This window comes from Ambystoma mexicanum, chromosome 4q, assembly GCF_040938575.1.
Source record: "Ambystoma mexicanum isolate Mex_15411 chromosome 4q, UKY_AmexF1_1, whole genome shotgun sequence".
NCBI lineage: Eukaryota > Metazoa > Chordata > Amphibia > Caudata > Ambystomatidae > Ambystoma > Ambystoma mexicanum.
The window spans coordinates 388,366,476-388,386,336 of record NC_090928.1 but is presented as its reverse complement, the minus strand read 5'-3'; the positions used below and the strand labels follow the sequence as shown (position 1 = coordinate 388,386,336).

The following is a 19,861-nucleotide window of genomic DNA, read 5'->3' as shown; positions in this document are numbered from 1 at the left end:
TGCTTTATATACATATGCCGCTATGTACGCCCCCTGTCCTGCTCTTGTGCTTGGTCGCAGGCGCTTTAACGATAACCACCATATCACACTACTACGCTTACTCTCTCCTATACACCATCATTCAACTAGAACACAGCTATGTTATGACACATTCGGCCTAGCTGTTCTCATACTAACATGACCCCACAAGCACCTCATTATCCTAATAAAACACAGCTAGCTGAGCACATACCGGCTAGCTTAAGCGTCTCCTCAGGTCTAACGCAGCCAGAACTCAGTCTGGGTGTCCACCCTCCAGACTGAATACATCCAACTGATTTCCTCAGCACCACACCTACTGTTAAAAATCGGCTAACCTGCAATTACCACACCAGATGCACACATATGCAGTGCGCTCACGCACCATACAACACTCCTCTCTCTCTACTGACTTAAACTACGGTTCCCAAGGGCGTTCAACCTACCAACGCTTTGAGATCATACCAATGATAAATAAGGCGCTATATAAATGCCAAGTAACATAACATAACATGAAAGGCTGGTTTATTATGTAATGTGGTTTGCTTCCAAGGCATTGATATAAATAACGTATTATTCAAGCACATGAAATGAAAAGCAAAACCTTAATAAATATCTCTATCAAGTAAACCTCGGAAGATGTGCTCTGTTGCTTAAATTGTCCACATGCCGGTTTCACCATTTAACCAGAGCGTGTGATCCTGGGCAAATCATTTAATCGCAGCTCTGTGAGTGATTCCCTACATACCTTATGTTAATAATCATGCTTTTATTTAAAAAAATAAGTCTAATGACTATAGAGTTGCTCTATTTATAATAATAGTGCAATGTAGGTATTTTTCACCACAAAGTTATTTGCCACTTGGCTTACTTATGGCAATTTATTCTAAAGTCACTTTCATTGTGCCTGCAAGTATCAAAGACTGATGCTGCTCCTTGCAATGTCCTTTTTCTGTGAAGTCACTTCTGTTGGGGCAATCCATATGCAAATGAGGAGGTTTGCATGTTTTGCCCCAGAGCGCCTGGACAGAGCTCTAATAGATGAGTTTCATGCATCTGTAATTATTCTGCTTTTTTCTTTTTTTGTTATGTGTTGTAATAACTTATGCCGCTAATGTTACCAAAACGGTAGATCGGGGCGAGTGGTGGTGGGAGGGGAAGTTACGTGAATGAGACTCTGTGGAATTGTGCGCACTGCATTTGGGGGGAAAAGTAGCAAAACCTTGTTTGTGGGTCACCCTCACCCTTACCCCTAGCCCCACTCTTACAATGCTGGATACTCCCCTGATAACGCTATTCAGCATTTGCTGTGTTATTAGAGCCCAGAACTCGACCACACAGTTACCTCCAGTTAGGGTGACCAGTCATCCCGGTTTTACTGGGGCAGTCCCGGAATTGAATCCTCTGCCCACCTTTGTCAAGATTATTTGTCCATTGGAAAACTCAATGATCGTGGGTTTTTGGTAGTAGGTCTTCATAGCTGGAATGCACAATCTCGCACAGAAGAAATGCTGCAATTTACAATTTAAGATGTAGTTTTTGATCATTGTTGATTCGAACAGTAACACCGTAACACCCTTCTCCACCAACCGCTACTGAAGTGTAGTGCCCGGACAGCCACTGTAGAAAGTGAGTCCTAGTCGTATGTTAGTTGCCCTGTCCCGGTTTTTTATATTTTAAATCTGGTCTCCCTACCTCTGCTAAAATAAAACTCAGGGACCGCGTGCCAGCCCGGACGATGCGCATCTATTAGGACCACACACAAGTGATGTATTGCTCTCCTAGGAATGCCGCAGGGGAAACCTCCAAATGGACGCAGCCGCGACATTTATTTACACACATGTGCCCAAGAAGCAGCTGCAGCCAGAGGACCCTACTTCCCGCCCTGCCTGCGGCGAACTCCCACCGAGGTCAAGTGGGCGGAGAGCAACCACGAGGCCGCGGTAGGATGCACGGCAGCCAATGAGAGAGCTTAGATTTACACTGAGAGGCCTGTGAACCTCCATTGCTGTATAATGATGTTAATGCGCTCTGGCTAGTAACTAACACCACACAGGTCTCGGATGCTTGCACCTGGCGCTTACATCTGAAGGTGGACCTGTCACCCGCGTGGTCCCGAAAGCTCCTATTGTCTTTTAAAAACACGCTATCACTATCTACAAGAAACTGACTTTTTTCTTTGCTGGTGCAGCTGCGTAGCTGCGAAGCATTTACTAATGCCTCACGTTGCCGATTCTTGTCTTTTTTTGGGATTATTTACAGCTGGGAAAGAAGTGAAGACTCTCCAACCCCACCGTGCATTGAATTACGGCTCTCATAGTTCATTTCGTTGACTCACAGTCACATGCGGGTCCCATATTTGTTTAAGGGACATTTAAATAAGTGGTGGGAGGGGTGCATTTTTATTTTTTATTACTATTTATAGTGTTTGATCTGATTGCATTTTATATTATGTGAAAAGTCAAATGTATGGCTAAAGCACATTAATAATATTAACATAAAAAATAAGTATTCACACGTTCAACCTATTTTGATAACCGAAACACTATATTAATAAATTATACATTATATTCAGACAAAACGGTTTACTTTTCCTTCCAATCATTGAAATCCCACGGTGTTACTATCGTATGAAAAAAGTGAACAGGTTTTCACATTATTCCTATAATTCTATAAGAATGTAAAAGCTAACTTTAAATACTTTTTTCAGAACTAGTATTTGGTAAGCACAGCCATCTTGCAATGGTGGGCAATAACACTATTGTCCTTTACACACCTTATGCACTCTCACCTTGGGCTCAAACCCATGAGTCCATTGGAACTTTATAAAACTGAGCAAAAACGAAACCGTACGTTGCCATACGGTTTCCCTTGGATGCACTCCTAGGGGGACGACTTGTCCCAGGTATAGTCAAATGGTCTATGGTCCGGGATGCCTCAACCAGAGGTATACTAGGAACGTAGACTCCAACATTCAGTTAATCAGAAAATCAAGGATTTCATAAATTTCAAAGAAAGATTAAAGGTACAACAATTCTTATTAAGTATGTCATTATATAAACCTTATAGGTCAAACCAGTGTGTATGAAACACTTCAAAAACACTTCAAGAGTAGTTAGGGGTGATGAGGAATAAAAACCTTATCTCGTCAAGGTAACACGAAAACTCAGGTACATCATATTCATAACATAAGAGACATAAGTAGAACAGTAATGCAGATACATGTCAGTCCAACTTCAAACAAAAGAATGTGTTGGGCAGACAATTCAGCAAGGAATATCTAATATCAGAAAAGCATGCCGGCTTGTGTTAACAACATTCACACAGTGCCGGTCAGAGCACACTATAGATTTGTACAAAAGTCCAAAATATTTCCTTTTGAAGATGGTATATAGCCAACGCGTTTCGGATTCTTAACAATCCATCATCAGAGCTGGGATAGCTATCTGTTCCAATTACTCATGGTGTTCAATATGTGAATACCTAGAGAGTTAAAGAGAAGATTGTTATCAAAAAAGGGGGTCAATACAAATAACGAGCCATACAGCCACAGCTACTTAGAAAGATATTCACTAACGTAGGAAGTTGTTCACTAACCTTCTGTTAGATCACGACTGCCGATGCTGCGGCCCTACTTACCCGGCCGTAACTCTAATTGCACACTAAGAAATAAAAGATGGAACTTCCCTGCAGGCATCCATTTGCACAAGAGGTTGTTCCGGAGGCATTGGGGGTTGCCGCGGTGATGCTGGCACCTAACGCGGCTCCAGTCACGTGTCCCTTTCGTTTTCTGCCCACATGACTCCTGTGTTGCCAAGACGCCAATATAGTTCCGCCCCTCTTGCCTCCCGGCGCTTCTGATTGTTGTCACGGATTGCAACAGTAGCGTTCCATGCGGTTCTGATTCCTACGTTCTATGACCCTTGCCTGTTACACGGACCTCCGTTTGCCTTGCCCCTTTAGTCTTTGGTCTATCTTGTACTGCTACGACCCGGATTGTTTACCTGGCTCTGCTTTCTCCTCGTCCTTTCAACACATTGGGCCTCATTACACGGAAGGCGGTGAGCCATGGCGCTATTAGCGCCATGGCTCATGCCGGTAAAATACTGGCACCGCCTTGGCAGAAAGGGGATTTACCGCCCCATTCCAAGGTTGGTGGGGCGGTAAATCCCCCTTCCGCCATTGCCCTTCCCCATTCCCATTTCTGCCCCATAGGGCTCTATGGGAATGGGGAAGGCGCTAATTACGGCACCGCAATTTTGCGGTGCCGTAATTAGCTCCGAGGTCCCTTAGCGGGTTGGTTTTTAACACCTGCAAAAAGCAGGCGTTAAAGCACCAACCCGCTAAGGGACCTCGTAGTAAGGGGGTAGGGATTTACCGGTACCGGTAAATCCCTACCGCCATCCGTGTAATGAGGCCCATTGTCTGCTTCGGATTTACGAGCTGGAATGGCTATGGACTTGCGTTAAGCTCATGAACATTGTTTGGATTTTCTACATGGTACCACAGCAAAAGAGGATCACCTAGGCGTACTCGTGCTGGCGGGAATATGGAACTTTTGTGTGCTGGACTTGATACTGCCTGCAGCACTTGTGGGACATTAGGCATCCTCGTTTCGGCGGGCTACGTGGTTTTCTTGATTCTGGGTTTTTCCATTGGATTTGTTTGGGACTTGCCGACCTTCATTACAGCTATGTCTTCCTGTTCAGGTGCCTACAGTAAGAGTTTACTCTTGGACGTACGGGTAAGAAAAGACTGCTATTGATTGTTATTTCCACCAAAACACCCTTCTAGTTCTTGTTTTACATGGTTTCTCACTTTTGTCTTTAGACTTGTTTCCATCCCCACGGCTGCCTATTCCATGCCTGATATGTTATGTGCACCTTGTTGTTAAATCAGGTTGGTTCCCAATGATCAATTTATGATATTTGTACCGTTAACTTAAACCACTGTTAACTGAGTTGTTTTCTTTGCAGCCGGGGTTCCAGTGTGTCCAACCATCTTTCAACCAATTGAACGCTCAGTCTGTTCTTAAGTACACCTGAGTGTTACATTGGTAAGAAGAACTCATTACTGCAATACGAGTTCAAAAACCCACCATTGTCACCAGGCTCTAATCTGACACCTTCATGTCCATACACTGAACACGCATGCAGGGTCAACGCCTGTCAAGTGAGAATAAGGGCTCATGTAAACTCATATTCAATAGAGACATCCCCATAATCACATACTGGTCGACTAATTAGGTATTGGATGATATAATGGGGACTGGTACTCACCCAGCTGGAGTGGATCACTCAACTGCAGCAGGCTGGAAGAACGTAGCAGACGATTTTCAAACAACCTGTAATAACTAGAAAAATAGAGGGAAGATTGCTGGCTGTAATCGAAATAAAACCAATAAGTGTTATAAGCTGCTAACAGTTATGCAACACGTGTCCTAGTTCTATATTATATAGTGGCTGGTCAGTAACTTGGATATGCAGCGAGCCTGCAGTGTAGATAATGACAGTATTAGTATACAGTATTAGTGTGCAGCACAAGTGATTATAGTACTAGCCTGAAATCAGCGTTTGAAATGATATTTGACCACAAGTTGGCGTCGCCTGGCAGGGTGCTCCCGGGCTCGTGGTGCAGAGAGCACTATCTCAAAAGGAGCTAAATGGTCGCGTCTCGAATGGATTGATGCAAGGAACTAAAAGGCTTCAGTATCTCTGTGTGATATTAGTGCAGGAAAGTGAAGTACTTAACACTCCAAAGTACCAGGAAGGGAAACAGCCGTCCGACGCGAACGCGCGTGGCTTTGTATCTGTTTGCTATAATGGTAGTTATGGCAACCATGTGCTTGTGCACTGGTGCCGAATGGAGAGTCCACTATCTTGGTATGGGAGTGTAATCCCTACAAAATTACTATGGAGACTATAGGTCTAAAGGGGAAAAGCAGTGATAGCTCACCGTTACCCTGGCACAAGGCTGAATAGCAATCAGAGAGTAGAACCAAGGTTAATCATCTGAATCGAGGAACTCCATTCCTCGGTTTAAGCCAATGAAGGCAGGGTGTAGCAGGCGGGCGCGGGGGAAGTGCAGATAAAGAATCTGCTCAGGCCCCCGTGTCGGCCTAATTCAAAGCACCAGTTGGAAAGACAAAGTGAGGTAGAAGCCCCAGTGTGTCCAGTGTCTTGGTGTGGGAATATTATCCCTACAGCGTTACTATGGAGACCCCACCAATGGCCTGAAGAGAAAACTCAAAGATGGCTTACGAGTTACCCTAGCACTAAGTTGAATAGCGACCAGACGGTTGATCAAAGGTCAATGATCTAAATCGAGGAGATCCACTACTCAGTTGAAGCCAATGAAGGCAGAGTGCAGTGGACAGGCACGGGGGAAGTGCAGATAAAAACTCTGCTCATACCCCAATGTCGGCCTAATTCGAAGCACCAGTTAGACAGATAAGCAGCGTGAGGTAGGAGCCCCAGTGTGTCCGGCGTCTGGTGGTAGACTGGAATACAAGTCAAACTTTGCTCTACAATACTAAAGGCATTCAAGGGAAGGTATTAAAGAACCAAACACCCTCCATGTAACAGAGCTCTTGGCCCATCCCCGCTCACAATCTATTCAGGCTCATTGTTACAGAATTCAAAAAGGAGAACTAACCGTTCAAATGGCATTTATGTATGTAACTCAAACCGAGTATGTAGCGTGTAATAAACCCAGTTTATGAGCACCATCACAGGCATTTATGTATGCAACTCAAATCGAGTGTGTAACGTGTAATAAACACAGTTTAAACAAACACCACTGAAATTTGATATCATATTGATTGCAAGAACTTGAATAGTTAGGCCCCCCCCCCCCTCTACCTCTGTATTCACTTTCCAGTGGAACTTCATCTCACTAAATACTCTCCCTCTAGACCAATATGTTCCTCTGGCACCAACTGTGTGTAAAGCGTTTTGCTAAACAGAGAGTAGGTGGTTGTTCACTTTCCTCAGCGGGCTCCCTCCTATGGATTAGCCTCCCCCTCCCTCTGCGTCTTGAGCAGGATCTTCTCGAATTCCAGAAGCGCCTTAAGACTTTCCTCTTTTCCTCCTTCCCTTCTTCTCTCCTCTGCTAATCCAACAGTTGCTGCAATTGTTGCCCTGGACCCTTATGCATCCTCAGGGCCCTGACCTCCCACACCAATTCTGCCCAGCTCCTGTCTATCCACAGCACCTGCATCTGCACACCCTCTGCTCTGGAGGTTCGCACTTTCACCTCCAGTGGCCCCAGTCCGTGTAGCACCCAACATTCCTAGCACTTCATCTGTGGCTCACCCATGAGTTCTGACTCCCCAGCACTTACCCCCTCTTCCCTCTTCCTTGCTGCACTTCCCTCTTCCTTACTCACAAGGCATAGTAGGTTCGTCCTTTCTACCCTTTCCCTCCTATGCTCTTAAATATTGTGTTTTAATGTTTTTCCCACCCTTGCTCCCTCCCTGCCCTGTGTGCACTTTGAAACTGTTTTTTTCTTATTGTATATGCACTTAAAAAGAAAACTGAATAAATAAATAAAACAAAAACTTGAATTATGGCCTACAGCTGCAGACAGAAAATGCATAGATTGCACACTGGTATTGACTTACTCTTTCTCGACAGTGTTAACTAAGATGGATACTACCGCACCATAGGACCCATAATTCTGCCATGCTTAAGCTCTATACAAAATTTCTTTCGAGAGAGGCTGTTCTGTCATGAGCCAGCCCCAGTTTTTCCAGTCAACAAAACGTTTAATTGTGGGACTTGTAGTTCACTTTTCCATCATAAATTTGGGCCTACAAGTCCCAGCATGGAGAGAGCCACTGACTAAAGAAATAGGACAGGCAAATGCTAAATATGACGGCAGTAGTTATTTAGCAGCTGTGGAAGATGGAAATGCCTTGATCACTAACTGGCAATAGTCCATTGGTTTATTTGTCATCTAGTGGTTCAGTGATGTTAGGTGCAGAACTGGCCTGTAAGTCCCCAAAGCCTTCATTACAAGAAAGATGATTGAATAACACCCCTCTCCCTTCCCACCTACATCTACTGCCTCTGCCTACTATAGGGCCCATCTACAACCTCCGTTGGGTGTACCTCCCTCCTGTACCCCACCCCGAAAGTCTTTCAAATGTGGCAACCCGCTCCACGTTGCTACTCTCAACTCTCGCTCTGCTGTCAAACACTACACTGACATCATCCGCCTCATTGAATACCTTCACCTGGATGTGCTCGCTATCACCGAGACATGTTTTACGCCCAGCTCTGTCACGTGTTTTGACACCCTCCTCCCAGAGGGCTATATGATCCTCTCTGAGCCCAGAACTTACCGACCCGGAGGTGGAGTGGCCCTGATCTTTCCAGAGTGGGTCCCTGCTTCTGTCATTCCTACGCAGGCCTACTCCTCCTTTAAATGCCTGGTCTGCAGGCTCTCTAGCTCTGCTGGCCTCTCTCTGACTGCGGCCACCATATACAGCCACCTGGCCAGGTTGCCCTCTTCCTCTCGGAGTGGGTTGACCTCACCACTTCTCTCTTTGCCCCTAGCTCTCAACATCTCCTTCTCTTAGACCTCAACATCCTCCTGGATTCTTCTAATCCCTCCTCTGGGCTCTTGTGCAACCTCTTTGGCACTCTCTCTCCATTCCACCCTTTGGTCCGACACACTCTGCCGGACACACCTTGGATGTTCTCATCTCCTCATACATCCCCCTCTCTAACCCTCTCACCACTCCTCTCTCTTGGACTGACCACTTTCTGCTTTCTTCTCAGTTGAAACTCTGTCCCTCAGGTGACCCACCCCAGCACTACCTTCTATCTTTTCGGTCATTTGGCCAATGAAGCGTGTGTCAGTGGAAGCCTTTGCCTCTACTTTCTCTGCTTCTCCTACTCCTGCGGCCGATTCACACTCTGACACAGCCCTCTCTCACCTGCATCTTTCTATCACCAACACTCCAACATCCTTGCCCCTGTCATGAGAATCCGTCTGAAGAGTACATTCAAGTGCAACTCTTGGTATGACTCCGACCTCGTCGCCCTAAAATGCAAGTGTAGGGTGGCTGGTAGGAAGTGGAGGGCTTCGGGCACATCCTCTGACAAACTTGCTTGCTGCCTGCTCCAAAGGCAATACAGACTCTCTGTCCGGTCCAAGAAGAGAGTCCACATCCAAGCCCACATCTCTGCGGTCTCTAACAACATGGCCAAACTCTTTAAAATCTGCAAGGAGCTGGCCAATCCTTCTGCAATCTCTACCTTTCCTGTTCCCTCCCAGACCCTCTCTACAGCTCTGGTTTCTCAATTCACCACTAAAACTCAGGACATCCTGTCCTGGCTCTCCTCTTCTTCTCCCTCTACCTCTTTTGCCCCCCCTCTGGCCGCCTCTCCTATTTTTCTCTGACAACACCTGACAATGTTTCTAGACTAGTCCGATCTATGAAAATATCATCCAAATGGGTGCTCTCCTGCTCCTCCAGAACCATCAAGGAGCACATTAACACCCTCGCTCCAGCCATGGATGATTTCTGCAATCACTCATTCACCACCGGACCTTTCCCCTCTCTCCTCAAGCAGTCCCTTGTGCACCCCTCCTTAAAATGCCTTCTGCCGATCCTACCTGTCCAGCAAACCATCAACCGATCTCTATCTCTATTTCCTGGGCAAACTCCTGGGAAAGCTGGCCATTTCCCAGCTTGCTCTCCACACTAAATCTGTTGGCTGTCTCCATGACCATTAGTCTGGCTTCAAAGCAACCAGAGGCACTTAAAGTGCTCTTCTGAATACCCATGCAGATCTCCTCCCTAATCTTGACTGCAGCCTCCCTTCTGTCCTCATCCTCCCCGATCTTTCCTCTGCTTTTGACATGTTCAATCATGCCATTGTGATCAATCGCCTCCATGAGAACCTGGCCATCACAGATCAGGCCCTGGAGTCGTTGACCGCCTTCCTCCTGGACCGGCCCTCCCAGGTCCAACTTGGGTCCTTTCTCTCCAACACCTCTCTCTCCACATGTGGTGTTCCCCAGGGCTCTATAATTTCACCCTGGCTCATCAATGTCTACTTGGCCCCTTTGGTCCACCTGATCTCTACCTTCTCAACTTTTAGTGTTATGCAGATGACACTCAGCTCTCTTTCAAGCTCCCCTCAGCTTCCTCTCCTCTATTGCTCATTCCTGACTGTCTATCCCTTATTCAAGACTGGTGCACCTCCAACAATCTCTGCCTTACTGTCAGAAAGACACAGATCCTTCTCATTGGGACTCCTGCTCCTGCTTTCCCTCTCTCATTCTGGCCCCCTTCCTTGGGTCCTCTTCCTTCGCATTCCTGTGAGGCAAAAAACCTCTGTGTCATCTTCGACTCCACTCTCTCCTTCTCTCCTCACATCACAGACCTTCCCAAGAGGGCCCACTACCAGCTGCACACCTCATCAGAGGTATTCCTCCTTTTCTCATGTTCCCCCAGAAGCTCACTGTCTCCAGAGGCCTGGTTCTCTCTAGGCTAGACTACTGCAACAGCCTTTGTCAATCTGCCTTCCACTACGCTCCCCCTCTGCAACGAATCCAGAACAGGACTGCAAGACTTATCCTTGACCCCAAGCCCAGGGAACATATCTCTCCAGTCCTGAAATCTCTTCACTGACTCTCTGTGGCAGCAAGGATCACGTTTAAGACGTGCATCGTCCACAAGGCTTTCTGGGGCCTGGGCCCGCACTACATTCAACTCTCTCTTCCAAAATACCTTCCTTCTTGTGCCCTTTGCTCAACTACCTCCAACTCGCTGAGGGTTAGATGCTTCTCCAGGCTGAGAGTGGGTGGAAGATCCCTCTGGAACAGTGGCGGCTGCTTTCATAGGGCGGCCGGGCGCCGTTCCCCTAGAAAGAGCAGAGGCCAAAAAGAGATTAATCAAGATGCTAAAAGAGATTAATCAAGATGGATGCATTTCCTTTGCCAACAGCGCGGGGGCGCTGTGGCAAGACAACAATTACAGTGTATGTGTAACAATTCCTAAGGGCCGGCCCGGCTTTCAGAGCGGGGTGCGTCCTGTTTTACGCATCTTTTTTCAATAGTAGAGTGCGTGGAGCTTATAGCTCCACACAGGCTGGCGGGGCGCTTCAGGAGTGGCCCCGCCAGTATAAAATGTGCACAAACAGCGCACTGAGGAATGAAATTCCCTCCCTCCTGCATGGATACAGTAATGTCATTGGCTGTTTGCCAGCCAATGACAATCCTTGCATTGGCTGTCAAACAGCCAATGACATTACTGCATCTATGCAGGGTGTGTGCATGCGCCTGCGCCACCTTCATACGTCTCCAGTCTCCTCCTGGCCCTGATTCTTTCTTTGAGGATTTGAGGACGACACAAACACGACGCAAGCTGAGCTGCTGCCCTGCCCTGAGACCACCAGCCCAGCAGAGACTGCCTGGTCCACGACGAGCTTTCCGGCGGTAAGTACTAGTAAAGTGTACCCCCAGATGTTGTTTGTGTCTGTGGGCCCGGGGAGTGTAACACCATAGCCCCAGGCCCCAGCACTGAACGACGTGTAGGCCAGGGCCTAAACGTCTTTTAGTGTTGCTGACTGTTGTGCCGTGTAGGCAACTTGGGGCCTAAACTTGTGTCTGTGTCCCACTACCACCAAGGCGGGGGCCGCATGCGGCCTGCCTGGGACTTTATTTACCCACGGTCCGTGGCCCAAGGGCCTCGGGCCAATAAAGCAAGGCCCAAGCAGGCATGCTGCACGTTGAATCTCCCCAAAATATAAAACGGTACAACCCAGGGAAAGCCCTGGCAGGGCGAGGGAGAGGCCCACAGCTGTTGGTGGCCTAGCATGATGAGAGAGAGAACAGTGTGCCATGAAGGACGAGGGGGATTGGGAATGATTGGGGGAAGGCCGGGGCACTATTGCATGCACGGACGGACTGTATTTGGTAGTCTGCAGCGCAGCCTACTGGAACGCTGCCATTCGCACTCAAGTCCCTGACGCCAACCCACTGGGGGCGGGCGAGGATATAGCGCCTAGCATGCACTCTGAAGCAGTTAGCGTCTGGTTTCCGCTAGCTTCCATTCACTACACACACATGTGCAATCATTGAAAGGTGTAGAATTGCCCTGTTTATTTCGATATCATTTATATGTCATACCTGTGTTTTTTTGTTTCTCTCCCCCCCCCCCCCCGCTGACTTGTCGCCTTGAGGGTCGCTTCTGGGTGCTGCGTACAGGTTGCTCTTTCGATAGATTAGGCGTGTCCGAGCTATAATCAGTTATTGAAAAATAGCATTTTGGTGTATCTCTTTTTGATAAGTTGTTGGATTTCTTTTCAAAGTGGATGTTTAGTTTGTGTGCAGTTGCATGGAATTCATTAGCTGCATTTTAACCACAGGAGCCGGGACGCATTACTGATTGTTTCCAGCGCCGGAGCGGCCGGGGCTGCACGAGGCAGAGAAGGTCTTATTTTCCCCAAAATTAATCTTTCCAGTGCGCGTTAAAGCTGCTCCAGGGCATTAAAGTCTACTAGGTTTTAATAGTCCCAAGAAGTAACGCACCCACAGAGTCCTGTTTAAAGGATTTCAGAATTCAGATGCTTAGCCTTGGAGAGTTAAAGGTGAGGGCGGAGTCCTGGGCGCAAGGCTGATGGCAACGGTCAGGGAGAGTTAACGGAAGGGTGAGAATATATGAGGGGCGCTCGGAGGGCTGGGAAGGACGGGATAAGGCTAATGGGGAGACGATGGACAGGCAGAGGAAGGGTGAGGAGCGGGAAGGGGACCGAAAGGAACGATGCTCATTTATGCAAGGATTGCCTTTTGCAGACAGTGGCGAGGTGAACATTTCGAGAGGTAATGGATTCTGGAATGAAGGGGGGAAGGCTGCCGGCCAGGATGAAAGATACTGGGAGTGGGAGATGAGAGATTGTGGACGCGAGAGGCCGGGGAGTTGAGGAGCACTGTGAGGACACCGGAGGGATGGATGAGGGGCTCTGGGGGAGGGAGGCCCATGAGTAGGCTGACATGCGGAGGAGGGATAGGATAGGAAGCATTACTGACTGCTCTTACCTGCCGAAAAGGCGTTGTGGAGGTTCCTGTGGGGCCCGCTGGGGGCCTGCTGCTCCTGCGGTGTTAGTAGAAGTTACTGCGGCCTTGTATACATCCCAGGCCCCCCAATGCCGCCATGTCTGTGGGCATCCTGCTCATCCCAGGCCAGGGTCCAGGGATGGAGTTTCCTTCCTGTCCACGCTGCTGTTCCACACTGTCCAAGTCCCTGGAGGTTCAGCTTTGTTTTGAGGCCGGCTGCACTCCTGGGACCCTTTATGGAGGTAGGTGGGGTGGATAGACCCCCAGGTGAAAATGCGGCAGGTGTGAGGCCCTCCCTGCGGGGCGCATGCTGCGAGGGGCCGGGGAGGAGACGGCCTAACAAGCACAGACACCATTATCAGGGTTTCCTCTGGAGGGATGCTGGGGGTGAGAGCAGCAGACAAATACACATCCCCCCTCCAATAACATTGTCTTTGTGTGAGGCGAGGATGGGGTGGCTGGGGCCTGTGTCAATACACATCCCTGAAGGTGCATGCTCAAACAAGGACTGGGGCCACTGACCACTCCCCCCACCCACCAACCAAAACACCAATGGCCACTTCAAATTATCAAACAAAGACACGGCCTGTCTGCCAGACACACGGTTCAAGGGGCCATCCACTGGCAAACACTTCCCACCCCGGTTTTTATAGGTCTAATATAGGCGAGCAGGCAGCTTTAATTAACGCCCACTTTTTTTAGATAAGGAAACTGAGACATACGGCCCGTTTTTATAAGGTGACTGCGCAGTATAGAAACTCTTAATTTATAGCAGGAGGGGGAAATCATAATGTATCAAGCGACTAGCTGCTCATAACAAGTAATTCCCCATCTCAGTTAGTGTGGCTGGGGTTTCCTCCAGAGCCCTTGAAATTTGCATCGAACCTTACTATTCAACACCAGCAGCACTGTGAGAAGACCCCAGAGAAATAGCATGTGGGGGTTAGTAAAATAAGTGTTTGCATGAACAAATCTGCAGTGCACACCAGCCACTCGACTGTCTGCGCGCCAAAGCTTTCCCACGTGCTGCGCCTGCGCTCCATGGCTACCAGGCTTTTCAATATAAAAACAGTTCAGTTTCACTGTCACTACACATGGCCCAACTCAATAATTTCATTGTATTGACATGTGGAGGTGCAAGGACCCTCGGCAGGGTCTCTGCGGCAGGCGCTGCCCCTTTGCAGCTGATGTGTTGCAGGAAGTTTGTTCAAAGGTTGTTTGTTGGTGCGTCTGGCCTCTTCTTTGGCTGGCCTTGTAGCAAGGCAGTGCTGTTGTGATGGACTGCACTGCAGACAGTACTAGGGTGTTTCTTTACCTGTCCATTGACTGCCCAGTGGTGCAGTGCTTATGTTTCATTTGTTTTCTCTGATAATGCCAAGGTTTTATTGTGTGCTTCTGGGGGAAACCATTCTTGATCGGCTTGGCAGCTGTTGTATGGGGCGTTCCTGCCCATATGTCCTGCTATGTGTGTTTTGCTGATGTGCAGGTGACGTTTTTACTTTCTACCGGTGATTTGTTTCATTGGGGCAGTATTCCCCTCTAGTCTTCACTTTCATGAGACTAAATTGGCAGGATTATGACACCAGAATGGTTTCTGTGGAAGTTTTATTGGAGATGGGGACGAGAGTAAATGTTTCCAGGTACGTAGCTCGTTTGTACTGCGAATTGACAGCTAGTTTTAAGATCCTGGATGCTTATTATGAGGCCAGTGTGTACATTGGTTGTCATGAAAAATATGAGCGCGTGTTTGTTAGGGAAACCCTGCTCTTTCCCATGCTTTCACTCCCGCTTCCCTATCTGTATTATTGCATCTCCATCCTTTCCTTGGTCCTTTGTTCCCCTCAATCGCCTGTCAAGTCTACCTGCATGGTGCTGCTTTGCCTTGTTTACCTCTAGGCTAGTATACACGCCCCGTTTCTTTAGTTAAGACTGTACTTGCTGGCATGTACTGCATGAAAGTGTTGCGCGTCGTCACTCTGGTACTGAATATACTGACTGCAATTACCTCTCTCTGACGTTTAGGGATATTTTGGTATCTTGCCAAGAAACCTTTCATGATCTAGCAACACACATGTGCAAATACAAGAAACGTATATATGCATCACGAGGAAAAGGGAGGCATTACCACTGAATACCTGACTACAGTGAGCGATGCACATGCATACAAAACTGGTGCGCGTCCCCTGCTATGAGGAAAAAGCAATGGCAATGCCAACAGTGTGGACTTTTGTGTAAGCATGGGAAAGGCACTTGCCAGGCACAGCTGTAGCAGAATTAACTACCCGTTGTTGTAGAAGCAGAAACATGGTGCAAGTTCCTGGCAATCTAATAGCAGTGCCTGGCAGAAGCTTACACCGTATGAACAAGGCCAAAATGTTGGCTTTGTTAATGCTTGTGTTTGAACAGGATCTCAGTGGCTTTGCCAATGCTGTTTTTAAGAGGACTTCAGCGAAGGACACACAGAGTGCTTATAAATCGGGTGCCTGAAGGGCTGCAGCAAATTAATTTTGTAATGTGAGCTCCGCAAAGCGCACTTTTAAAGCCCCAGAACGAAAACATTACACAAATGTATATATTGCAGCGTTATACAACTGATGACTAGCACATGGTGGTAGTTGTTGGTACTTTCTTTACACATCGTACTAATGATTATTCTGATGCAGCTTCAATGTTACAAGCAGTTAACTCTCTCCCCTTCATGTGTGAAAACCATTTTGATACTGCTCTGAGCCTATGTTGCCCTTTCTCAGATCAGTCTCTCGCTTTCTCTTTACAGACCATCAGCAACACCTTACATGAACAAATCCAACCAGTCCAGGGCAATTGTGCAACTAAAAACATCGGACTTCAACCTCCATAGTGCACCTTCCCGGATTTGGATTTCCCATAGCCTGCAAAGGAGTTCATTGCAGTGACCATTCTCCAGAACGAGGTGAGTTAGCATGAGTCTTTTGTAGGGTTTGGTGCTCAGGGCACTCCAACTCTGTTTGTGTTCATCTGTAGTAAAGAAGGCACACAGCTATCTTCTTTACATTATTTTTTAAAAGAAGCCCATGTTTGTGGGGATCAATGAGGTGGGGAAAAATCTGATGAACAGTGCAGACTACAGAATGTCATCTATGACTAGCTGAGAGGGTGGCATGTGAAAATGGAAAGCCATACATATAATGCAAAAAGGCCTGCTTATGGTTCAACTGAAGCAAACCTGTCCATTTGGAAACTGTTTTTCGAAGGATAGAATTGGGTGGTGGTCCCACTTACCTCATGATGTCCTGGTATCTTCCAGTTGAATGGTATACAGTAATTTGTTTTACTGCTGTAAAATCCCACAGTCTTTCAAACATCAGAATACCTTCTTTCTAATCTTCACCATTGCTCCCACAGTGCTTGGGAGGGGTTGGGGTTGTCACACAGTCAGAAAAATCTCCCTACATTCTAAACAATGTTTTTTTAGAACAGTATTAACAGAACAAACTTGCCTCATTTCTTCCATAAGTACTCATTTGCCAAACAAGCTGCAATACCTACTGCGTGGCTGGTGTCACATTTGCTAATGGGCATGTGTGTTAACGCATGCATAGATAACATCAGCAATTATATTCAACTGCACTGGTCGATGATAAGTACAGCAGAGTTGTGTATAATTGCAGATGCTATTTGTGTCTAGTACCAACTAATTATACTTATGTGTTATTGAAGAGCATACCTAACAATGACTACATGATCCCATCTACATATACATGTACATAATCATGTTGCTTATTAACAGGTGTCACTGTTGCCGAAAATGAATTCAGTGGACCAATTACTCTCAAAACCATTTTCCGGACTCACACACAGTGAAAAACTGGAGGTGAAAAGACTAGGGCCTGATCGGCCAGATGTAAAAATTGAACAGTCCGCAAAAGATAGGGGAAAGGCTTACACACACACATTTTCCATGGTGTGGTATAAAAAGAAGACATGGCTCACTGGTAGCATTGCTAAGCGGTCTTTGTTTTGCTTCCCTTGCCTGCTGTTTGGAGGTGAAACGGCCTGGACAAAAATAGGAGTCACTGACTTAACGCATTTGACAGAAAAAAGAAAGAGACATGAATCGTGCAAATCTCATATTGAGAATATATTACAGCTGCGCATGTTGGGAAGTGTAAACATTGCAACACAGTTGGATGATGCCTATCGCCGGAGCGTGATGAGGCATAATGAGAATGTGGATAAAAACCGATACATCTTGTCAAAGTTAATAGACTGTGTGCGTTTTTGTGGTGCGTTTGAATTGGCTTTACGTGTCCATGATGAAACTGAAGACTCTTTAAATCCTGGTGTGTTTAGAGGCCTGGTGGATTTTGTATCCAGCATAGACAGTGCAATGGAACTACACTTAAAAAATGCAACAGTATTCAAGGGCACTTCAAAAACAATTCAGAATGAACTGCTGGACTGCATGCTCACGGTCACCAGAGAGATCATTGTAGAGCAGTTAAAATGCACTGATTATGTGGCTATTCAGGCAGACGATACAACTGATGTTTCCACTAAGACTCAGTCTGTGCTAGTCTATCGCTACATTGATGAACGATACAGAATTGTTGAAAGGTTTTATGGATTCTCTCATCTGAAAGACTCTAGTGCGCAGACCATTGCTACTGCCATAATGGAAAAATTGGACAAAGTATTCCCTGAAGATTGCCACCAAAAAAAAGTAATTGCGCAAACATATGATGGTGCGAGTGTAATGAGGGGGGTGTCTGGTGGTGTCCAAAAGAAAGTAGCTGAAGTGTATCCAAATGCACATTATGTACATTGCTATGCACACCAGCTTAACCTCATCATTGAACAGGCTGTTTCAAAAATCTCAGAAGCTCAAGTCTTCTTTTGTGATATCTCTGGGTTCTGTACATTTTTTTCTCGTTCTCTAAAAAGAACCGCAGTTCTAGATGAGGTATCAGATCACAGACTTCCAAAACCATCTCGCATTCGCTGGAGCTACCATATTCGGGTAGTGGAAGCCATATATCAGCACAGGGAGGCACTCTGTACATGCTTTGAGCTCATTATTGAAAGACGGACTGATTTTGAGGGCGTTACTGTGCATGAGGCCCAGGGATTCATTCGAACTCTGAAAGAGAAGGAGATCCTTTTCTTCCTTTTTTTGTTCAATGACATAATGCCCCATGTCGACATTCGATATAACCAGCTTCAAAAGCGAGACATTGACTCTGTGTATGTGCAGAAAGCTACTGCAACTTTTATCAAGTGCATTGGCAAAGTAGGTGGAAGCACTGACAATCTGGAAGCTAAACTTCCATCAGAAGCAACTTTTTCAGGTCGCAATGCAAATATGAACACTTTGAATCGTTTGGCTAAATAAGTATGTGATATTATAGTTACACAAGCCCAAGAACGCTTTGCATTTACTAACCACTTGGAGGAGGCCAAATTGTTGCAGAGTGACCTATTTCAAACACATGGACAGTCTTTTCCCAATGATGCACTGAATGCAACTGTCCAAGCGTACCCCATGTTAAACAAGGAAAGACTGCGCACTGAGCTTTCAATTGTTTATGAGAGACCAGAATTCTGTAGTTCAAGTGGGGCAATTTCTTTATTAAAATTGTTCGTTGAAAACAATCTCGAAGGAGCATTTAGTGAGACAATGCAGTTATTAAAAATTCTGATTACTACAACCATGACAACAGCTGAGTCTGAGCGCTGTTTCTCCACCCTGAAGCAAATTAAAACATTCTTGAGAAACACAATGACTGAGGATCGTCTGAATGCTTTGGCCATGCTGTCCATGGAAAAACAACTAATTCAAGAGATCCCTGACTTCAATACACAGACTATTGATAAATTTGCCTCTCTGAAAAATAGACGTGCACAATTTGTGTACAAACTTTCAAAATGATTGACCAGTGAATGTTCTGTTACAAACAAGCTATTTGCAGTTATTTTGTGGGTTACCTTGAATTCTTTGTTTCAATGGCCTTTTATATGTTAGGATTTTGTGTAAGGTTGCAGTGATCTATTTGACAGAACAGTGAGAAATGTGAAGTATGTTTGGATGTTATGGTTGTTGTTGATTATAAAGCACTCAACATAATAAACTTAGTAAACTATTTCTGTTGCATTTTTCTCCATGCAATATGTATGTGCTATTTCTGAGACCACCTGTGCATTCCACGTGTTGCAACTTTGAGCAACCGAAGCAATGGCAACTCAGCGAGGCAGACAGCCATTAGAGGTAGGACAAATGTTGCATTAATTAAGTGGTTAAAAACTAAAGTAATATTTTAGCTTAGTTTCCCCCTTTCAGAAAATGCCTAAAATCCCACCTTAGTAAGAGGATGAATGCATGTGAATGCCAGTAACAGCATGACAAACATATGTTTCCATCATTACTGACTATATAATGAATTTCTTTATGCATACACCATAGTACCAGCTATTCTCAATACAAGCTGCTGTAAAATACACCATCACACTTGCACACGTAAGACTAGTGTACCACCATTAATATGTAAAACCGAATGCTTTTTTCATATTTTGGTGGGTTTTTTGGACGGTAAATTGCACATTTTGTAGGCCATTTTTCCAAAGATTTCACGGGGGGAGAACCCCCGCGCACCCCCCTTGGAGGTGTGGGCTCGCGCGCTGTGCGCACTCGCTACTAAATTCGCCCTGGAAAATTTATGCCCCACCAGCTTTCAAACTCACCAGCCGCCACTGCTCTGGAATGGCCTTCTACTGCTTCTTAAAGGCTTCAGTGAAG

At 46.3% G+C, this 19,861-nt stretch overlaps 1 protein-coding gene across 1 annotated transcript; it reads left to right on the top strand.

Moving 5' to 3' along the window:
• The first annotated feature begins 4,313 nt into the window (after positions 1-4,313).
• On the top strand, positions 4,314-19,541 carry LOC138467743 (zinc finger MYM-type protein 1-like). Its single transcript, XM_069607966.1, has 3 exons — positions 4,314-4,762; positions 15,866-16,021; positions 16,859-19,541. Exon 3 carries the CDS (start codon positions 16,877-16,879, stop codon positions 18,458-18,460), a length of 1,584 nt encoding a protein of 527 aa, XP_069464067.1. The 5' UTR covers positions 4,314-4,762; positions 15,866-16,021; positions 16,859-16,876; the 3' UTR covers positions 18,461-19,541.
• The last annotated feature ends 320 nt before the right edge of the window (positions 19,542-19,861 follow it).

Excerpts from the sequence above, each read along its gene's own strand:
- LOC138467743 (XM_069607966.1), top strand. The coding sequence starts at position 16,877 with ATGAATTCAGTGGACCAATTACTCTCAAAACCATTTTCCGGACTCACA.